The sequence below is a fragment of the Aptenodytes forsteri genome, unplaced genomic scaffold (assembly GCF_000699145.1).
Source record: "Aptenodytes forsteri isolate BGI_AS27 unplaced genomic scaffold, ASM69914v1 Scaffold142, whole genome shotgun sequence".
In the NCBI taxonomy this organism is placed as follows: domain Eukaryota; kingdom Metazoa; phylum Chordata; class Aves; order Sphenisciformes; family Spheniscidae; genus Aptenodytes; species Aptenodytes forsteri.
Window position 1 is genome coordinate 2,874,617 of NW_008794598.1, and position 8,718 is coordinate 2,883,334.

The window sequence follows — 8,718 nt, forward strand, 5'->3', positions numbered from 1 at the left end:
ACAGAAAGAAAAAAAAAAAGGGGGGGGGGGGGTTGCTAGTCTTTGCAATGAAAGATACTTGCACAGGATCATTGTTGGGTGACTACAGAATGACCGTGTTCTCCTCACAGCTCAGTTATTCAGCGAGTGTCCTGATTAACTTTCTCATGAACGACTTGACCTTTGTCTTGCCCACATGCTACCTCAAGACAGTTAGGTGGTCTGTATTCTGTATCATCATTATAACTTGGTGACTTTTGCTGCAGAGGACAGTGAGGACGAGAAAGAAGACCACAAAAATGTGCGTCAGCAACGACAGGCAGCATCCAAAGCGGCTTCTAAACAACGAGAGATGCTTATGGATGATGTGGGTAGTGAGGAGGAAGAACAAGAGGATGATGAGGCACAGTTCCAGGAGAGTGAGTAAATGGGATTGTAAAAAGTTAAAATTAATGTGACGTGGGTATAGTACCAGACATGAGTTTATGGGTCTGGCCAGACAGCAAAAGGAACAGAGTTTGCTTTTTGACTGTGCCAGTGAAGACATAAGTTGTCCTTCTCAGTAACTAACTTGATACTGCATATCTGTCCAACAGACCCAGCTTACATTTTTCACATCTAGAATTTTTGTTTGAAGTTTGCAGTGAAGATGTATGTCTTTACAACAATCCTTTAGGGCTGCTTATAAAGTTCTTCAGTGCTTTTTGCTGCTTCTTGCTATCCCATTGGTTTTGAGGCATTGATGCTACTTTCAGGTGATGTAAAAGTACTTTATCCTTGATTGATCAAAGTAGGACAGTTTGTTTCATAAGAAGAGATGAGTTCAGCTGGTAATGAACCAGAGTAAGTTCCTGAAATACTGAGTATGATTTCAGAATGCTGAAACGTGATTTCAGAATGGAGTAAGAGTACCATTGAAAAGATCACTTAACTTCTCTCTGTCAAGAGATTCTCTTTGTTTTGAGATGGGTTACTTATTAGGAGATGGAGCGTATTTTGAGGACCTCAAAACACTTGCCTGTTTCATCATGCTAGTGCTTTATCCCTACCAATGTAAAATCTTCTGCTATGTCAAATTTCTTTAGCACAGCAGATAGGTGGAAGCTCATAAGGTCGCAGAGTCCTAGTTTCCTGTCTCTGCAGTTTAACTGGCAGATCTCTCAACTGTATCTTCTGCTCCCTTTCCTTTTTTCCAAAAACTTAAATTTCTTTGTGCTTTCAGCAGATTCAGGAAGCGATGAAGACTTCCTCATGGAAGATGATGACGATAGTGACTATGGCAGTTCAAAAAAGAAAAATAAAAAGGTCTCCAAGAAATCCAAGCCAGAGAGGAAAGAAAAGAAAATGCCGAAGCCCAGGCTAAAGGCTACAGGTGAGTCTATGCAAAGAAAGTTATGCAGTTTGCTTTAGGGGCTAGTGTTTTCTTTTTCTGCTATAGAAGACTCAGTGGAAATCTTGGGGTCAGTAGGCATTCACATATAATGTTGAAGGGCTAATTCATGTAACTTGCCATGATTTAAAGCAGCGCTATGAAATAATAAGGTGGCTTTAATTCTTAGTTAAGAAATTGAGTTAGTATCTATGTCTTGTTGGCAAAAACTGCATAGATTGCAAAACCTTCCCTATTGAGATGCTGCAGTCTGACTTTCTATGTATCATAGCCAAATAATATAATTGGTGGCTTTGTTTGAGACTCAAGGACTTCGTGATGTTTTCAGGGTGGAGGAAGGTGGAGAAATTTGAACCAAAGGAAAATTTGATGCATTTCTGCAGGAAGTCTAAAATCATAATAGCAACATATGTACTGGTTTGACAAGAGGCTAGCTATGTTAGTTTATGATGTCATATCCAGTAATTAGTCAGGACTTGCAATTAAATAGTTTTAAAATCCTGTTAGCTAACTTTTCAGTTCAGCTTTACTAATATGGAGTGCAAAAACCACTGTGTGTGGTATGGTCAAAGCAAAATGAAACCTGCTACTGAAGTGTCTTGTAAATTCTGTTTGCATAAAGCCATATGACTTTGTCTTTGTTGCTGATAGTAACTTTTATAAGCTTTTTCTTTTTTCAGTGACCCCCAGTCCAGTGAAAGGCAAAGGGAAGGCAGGCCGCCCCACAGCTTCCAAGGCAACAAAAGAAAAGACCCCATCCCCCAAAGAAGAGGATGAAGAACCTGAAAGTCCCCCAGAAAAGAAAAAATCAGCCAGCCCTCCACCAGAGAAGTCAGGGGATGAGGGATCTGAAGATGAAGCACCCTCTGGTGAAGATTAAATGGCAGTTGAGGAAATCTTTGTTTAAAAAAAAAAGAAAAAAAGAAAAAGGAAAAGAAAACATACTTAGGGGTAGAACACGGTTTTGGCTGTGGCTTGACTCATGGGCTTTGAATGCTGTCTTTACTTTCAGCTGTTTAATACAGTGTATCCTTTTTTTAATAAGAGGAAACCCTTATACAGTAATATTTTGAAGTCAATGTTCTCTGTTGGCCATTCCGTTCTCCCTCCCCCACCAAATCTGAAAGCCATTTGAGACAAATTAACAAACCATTTAAATATATATTTTTTTCAAGGGAAACTGCAGTTGTGAAGCAATAAGGTTTGAGACTGATACGTGGAAACCATACTTACAAATCGTTAAGTAGAATAGATTTCCCAGTGCTGGTAAGAGTTCTTTAAAACTATTATTCTGTATTTGAATATGTGGAAAAAATGAACCTATGCTTTAACAGACTTTTGTTGATACAAGTTCACTCTCAGAAAAAATGTAGTTGATACGAATTCCAATTGAGGAAGAGGAAACATGGGGAGGAGACCTGTGTTTCTTGGATTCAGGCATGTTTTTCATGGAAAGCAATCAAGAGACTTGTAGATGGTCCACTGTCTTTTATTTAGAAAAGACCCTCCAATTAGGTTGTGAGATCTTTTGTCTTTGCTGGATAGAATACTATTCTGCTTTAGGCAAATTGCAGTTCATTCTATACAAATTCAGATATACAGCCTACAAGCTTCTCACATCCATTAACTATTTTATTTCTTCCAGGGTTGGCTATAGATGGGCAGAATAGGGAAGAGAAATTGAAAACAATTTTTAAAACTCTGGTTTCCATTTGGTATTGTGGAAAATGTCTTTAAAGTTTTTCCAAGGAAAAAAATTAATGGGTAGTGTAAAACTAAATTCTTTAGCTTTTGGGGCGAGGGATGTCCTTTTATAAATGTGAAGCAAAGGATTCCTGTAATGCTCTGGTCAGTCTCGGATCCCATGAGTCACGCTTAAGTGTTTCTCTTCTCTCCCTCCATCTGTCCTAAAAAGGCTATGTAGTCATACCTCTCAGCCTCTCCAGCTACAGTGTTGGACAGCAGACTTCCATCGATAGTGAACATCACCCCGATACCACTTCCATTTCTTCATCCTTCCATCCTACAGCGTGGGAGGCTTTGCTCCCCCATCGACATGTCTGCTTCTAACTGTTGGTCATCATTCTGCTCCCTAAGCCTAAGAAGTGCTGAATAGGGAACAGTATTGAAGGATGAAGCTGGGAGGAAGTGGAGATTGGAAGCACTGTAGCAGGGCTATCGTTTTATAATAAAAGCAGGATGTCCCTCTAAATGCAAGACACTTGAGATGTGTGTGGTGGCATTTTAATGTGTTTTTATCAAAGCAGCCATATCCTTTTTTAAACTTTAATTAAAATACACAAGCCTTGGTTTTCAAACCCTAATACAGAGGTTGCTGCCATGTTCGTTGGTGGAAATATTGAAAACTGGACCTGCCATTTTTCTTTCTTTTTTTTTTTTCTTAAACCCTTTGTGCTTTCTGTATGTTGCTCACGGTTATCTTATAGCTGACAAGCTTTGCATCTTTTTTTTTTTTTGTCACAGAACTACACGTTTTGTAACCAGCCTCTTGAAGGTAACATAAGGCAGCTAATTAGTTGGATTTCTGGTGCACATGCTACCAGATTTTTAATCCTGTTTGGATTTTAGAGAGCTTTTAGATGTGATACACTAATATGACCAGGAAGGACACTTGGCTGAATGGCATAGGGAGCCTGAAGACGCTGAGCACAGTGTGGAGCCTAAAATGTGGAACGGAGTATTAATATAACAGCCGAGTGATTGTCTTGTGTGATTCATAGCCATGGATTTTATTGAGGCTGGTAAATTACTTTACCTTGGCTTATAAAAATTTAAGTTCTCTAACATTCTTTACTATAATGAAACTACTGTTGCCGTTACAATAAAGATGATCGGTGTTTCCATTGTAAATCTTTTTTTTTTTAAAGTGGTTTAATTTTGCAGAACAGCTTAAGGCTGGAGTGGAGTATCAGTCTTGAAAAGGAAGCGAATGTAATCCCCTCTCCTCTCCCACACCTCTTCCCACCTTCCAGATCTCTGGGAGAGCAGAGTCTCTTGCATTCCCTCCACTCCTAGTCCAGTGCTTATTGGGAAATACTGGGTAATGTGGGAAAACAAATGGCCAAGTTTTAAAAAACATTTGGGTTAAATTTGGGGGTAGCATACACTTCTGTGAATGTCTGGTCCACATAGTTGTTCCCCTTCAGTCCAGACTATGTTTCAGGCTATTCTTGTCTATTGGGTTCTTAGGATTTTTTTTGGTATGAAAATGTACAAGGATTACTTAAATGTAGAATACCTCTAGCTGGTCTGGTCAAACAGCTGTTTCTTTACCCGCTAGACCAGATTTTTTTCTGAAGAGTGTATTTTGTAAGTTCCACTTAAAATATATTTTTGGGTTTTTTTTCTAACACAGTTAACTGAAGTTAAGGCTGTGAAAAATGTTTCCGTTGTTCTCGGCTCAGGTTTTGGACTGAATTATTTTATGCCTGGCAATTTTGGCCCTTTATCTTAGAAAACTGTTCTGCTTTCTCATATATTCATCTCTAATGGCTGTTACAGGCTGCATGATGCTTATCTTTTGAGTTTGTCACAACCCAAACACTATGTAAATCCTGTACTACTACTGGGATTTTTTTACTTTTTCTATATCTTATTGTTTTGCTGATTTGTGCAAACACTAAGCCCTAACGGTCTCTTGATTACTCTGTTAGAAATGCAGCAGTTTACATTTTTACAGATAAAGAAAATTGTGAAGGTTATTTCATTTTTTAAGTACACAACATTTTTCAGTAGTGGCAGACTTAGCATTTTTTTTAATGTCCTTTTTAATTTGTATTAAGCATTCTGATTTCTTGAATGAAAGCTGTAAAAAATGCCTTTCTTTAGGAGCATCAATAGTTCTTCACGGAGCAGAAAGTTTCATTCACAGAAGGCTGCTTTGAAAAGATTGTCTTCTGTTACACAGCTGTAGTTTTGGAGCCTTTGCAGAGAGGTAAATGGATTTATTCCAAAGTTCAGTTAATCTAGTGCCCTGCCCTGGTCTGACTCTTAAAATGGTAGTTCATAACTAACTTCTGTTAGATTCCCTTTTGTATGTTCTGTTTCTGAATCCACGCCACCACGTTCAGTTTCGCAGTTATATGCCAATAGTACTGCCTTTAACTGGCCACAAGGCTTGATCAGTAAAAATTTGCAATTTCAGCTGAAATTTCATACTAAAGATTATTTGCTTCAGTTTCTGTTTGATCAGCATGAGAATGCCAAACATGTCAAGCTAAATGGGTTTCAGAATGGATTGTGGGTGAGAGCAAGACTTAGAAATGGGGCAGCCAAGAAGCTTTTAATTTTGTTGTTTTAACTTCATCAAAGCAGAAGAGCGTGTGGGGAGAGAAGCAGCACACCTTGGGTGACTTCTGCTAGGGAACCTCACCGATGCCAGGTAACGGTTCTGAGCATGCTCAGCTCCTGTGCCTCCACACGGCTGCACCCGCAGGTGATGGACTACCAGGGCAGTAGCAGAAGATGTGCTTGAATTCCTTTTTTTTTTCTTTTTTTTCTTTTTTTTTTCTTCCCCTCCGCTGGTGATGGTCACAAAGGTACAATAGACACTGAGGCGCCCAGATTAAGGAGGGAGGGAAGTAAACTGTAACATGCTGGAAGCTTTTTGAGCTGTAGAAACTGGTGCTTTGCTTTATGTAATTTGTTTGTGAAGTGTTTATTTTTATAACAGATCATATTGTTGAACACATGGTTCTTAAAAACTACAAACTGATCCACAAGTTTAATATTTGAGAAGTTGATGTTCATCTGTTGGGGGAGGCAGGATATGAAAATGTAAGCAGATGGATATTTAAAGGGACACTGTCACAAAATAGTTGCTGGCATATAGGATATGTTAGTTTGGGGGACTCGCATCTATATGTGGAAATTATATATTCTATATGTATATGATCAAATAGAAAATTTTCCCTGAACTTTGAATATTTTCCTACAGTTTTGGGAGGTTTAAATTCAAGTTCTGCTAGTGAAACTAGGAAGCAAAACTAACTGTTACGTGCTTACTGTCCAAGATGACTTGTTTTTTTAAAGTACTATGAGGAATATCAGAGCTCTGAAAGTTGACAGTGTCCTTTCGAGACCTCCCCAAATCAAGTGTGTCCTCGCTTTAGACTTCCCACTTCAGTAGGTGACTGGCATTTGAATGTCTTTTCATTGAACTCTTTATATTAAAAACAAAACACAAATATTTCTAAGTCTAGTGAAGTTCTCACGATGTGCTGACTCTGTGTATCAACCACTATTGGAGGTGACTCTCTAGACTGCCTGCCCCCTTCAGCCGCGGTGAATCGAGTGGGTCCATCGGTCTGAGCATGCTCAGTGTGACTGCAAAACACCATTGTGCATATGCTTTGTATATTGGGGCAAGGGTTTTTTATATATATATTTTGGGAGGGGTAGTGGGTGGGATGGAGAAATACTCGATCAGCTTAAGCCAGAATAATGTGTGTAAAAGCCCCTGAAGTATTTTGTGTGTGAGTGCGCGGGTGTGAGTGCGCGCATGGGAGTGTCTGACATCTTATTCCCTTTGTGTTCTGAAGATTTGTGAGTTTTACTTTTTTTTTTCCTGCAGAAACAATTGTTACAAAAAAAAATTGTAAATAAGAGCTACATAATTTTTGTTTAACCATGAACATCATGTCACAGCAAACCCTGAATAATCACTTTGAAGGTAGAGGAGGAGACTCCAGGTAGGGCCTTGGGCCTTTGGCTATCAGCAAGGCATCAGTACATGATATGCAATGAATGTTTGTCTTGAGTATTTGCAGTCCCCTCTCGAGCTTTTCTAAAAATCAGGCTCTTTGCAGTTCCCCTCCCCATCCCCTTTAATTTTTCTTTAATCTCACGAGCAGACAGAAAAAGGGGCAGCTGCAAGCAGTGTTCCAGTGCTGCCGGCCCACGGTCGGGGTGTGTGTGCAGACGTGGCTGTCATCACTGGGCCCGACTGGGTTGGCGACTCTTGCGATACCTTGACAATACTGAGATCTACCGCATGGTACTAGGAGTTAAGTCTGAATGTAACATTAATGCTTTATTTAAAATAAAAACAACACTTTTTTTTTTTAAGGGGTTGAAGTGAACATGACTGTTGACCATGTTCGTGAATTTATAGATGCAACATTCATTGGTAGAATTGTGTGATGGTCTTTTGTGCTACTTAATTTTACATATTCCAGTCTCTGTATGTACCTGCAAAGAAAGAAAAAAAAAAAAAAATAACAAAACCCTGCTTTGCTTTTATTGAAGGGTTCCCAGGACTGCATACCTGCTCCTGAGCTCTGTTTTAAGTATGTGTATCCTTCGCTTGTATTTTGTATTAAAAAAAACACAAGGAAAAAGAACCCTTTATTGTTCAGCATGTTGGAATTGTGTCCCCTCTTTTATTTTTCTCCTTCTTGGAATATATTAAGCAACTCATTCTTCTGTATCTTTTATTTTCTTTTGTAAACTTTTTGGTTTTGTTTAAAAATGGCTTTATAAAAGGGCTTTTATAACCCATAAACATGACTCATGTAATTTTTCTGCTATTCAAAGGTATTATTCTTCCGCGGTTGCTTTTTGTTTTGTGAATGTTAGTGAGATGTAAAAACGTCTTCGTCTTTCATGATGTCTGATAGTTTTAGGATTAATTCCTTTGCAGAGCTCGTGCTTTCTCTGAGGAGGGTAAGTCGGGTTTTGGCCAGAAGAGTTTGGCAAGTATGACCTTCCCTTTTCTGCCTCTGGGCTGAGGGGAGGATTTAAAGAGTTAAGTCATATTGGCAGTAAAGAACGCAATCCTTGGTTTCACGATCCACGAGAGAGTTGTGAGTTGAGGTTGTCAGGTTCAAAACCAATTACAAAAATCGATGACGAGGAGAGACAAAGCCTTTACATGTCACGCTCGCCTCCGTCAGCTTTCCCTCGGCAGTCGATGGCCTTTCTATTTTGCCATATATGCCCCGGCAATGACAATAAATACACAGCCTGTTCTTTGTGGGTATCGCATGAAAGGGGACAACTGTGTTCATCAGGAACGTCTGCTAAATCATCGTTAGCTGGTTGTCATTCCCAACGCAGATGAATCGACCCAGGCACAGGGTGCTTTCTCGACGCGTTATCCCGTGCACTGGGAGGTTGTGGTGCACGGCGAGTTTGCGCTTTTAAGAAATCCGTTATAGCAGACTTCATCCAGCTTCCTGCAGAGTCTTCGCTCTGATGCCGCACAACAGCGAGCCTGGCAGCAGTTTTACCAGCGTTTGCTCCTTTTTCCGTCCCTCGCCGCCGCCTCCCCGTCGCCCCCGGCTCGCTCCGCGCTGCGCCAGCAGGGGGCGCGCCGCTCCCCGGGCCGC

At 40.0% G+C, this 8,718-nt stretch overlaps 1 protein-coding gene across 1 annotated transcript in view; it reads left to right on the plus strand.

Annotated features, from left to right (window-relative positions):
* The window catches only part of NUCKS1 (nuclear casein kinase and cyclin dependent kinase substrate 1), a 12,096-nt gene extending 4,515 nt beyond the window's left edge, over positions 1 to 7,581 (plus strand). Inside the window, exons 6-8 of the mRNA XM_009272910.1 lie at positions 246 to 398; positions 1,202 to 1,351; positions 2,050 to 7,581. Coding sequence (XP_009271185.1) covers positions 246 to 398; positions 1,202 to 1,351; positions 2,050 to 2,249 — 503 coding nt within the window. The 3' untranslated portion in view covers positions 2,250 to 7,581. The remainder of the gene's footprint in view (positions 1 to 245; positions 399 to 1,201; positions 1,352 to 2,049) is intronic.
* The last annotated feature ends 1,137 nt before the right edge of the window (positions 7,582 to 8,718 follow it).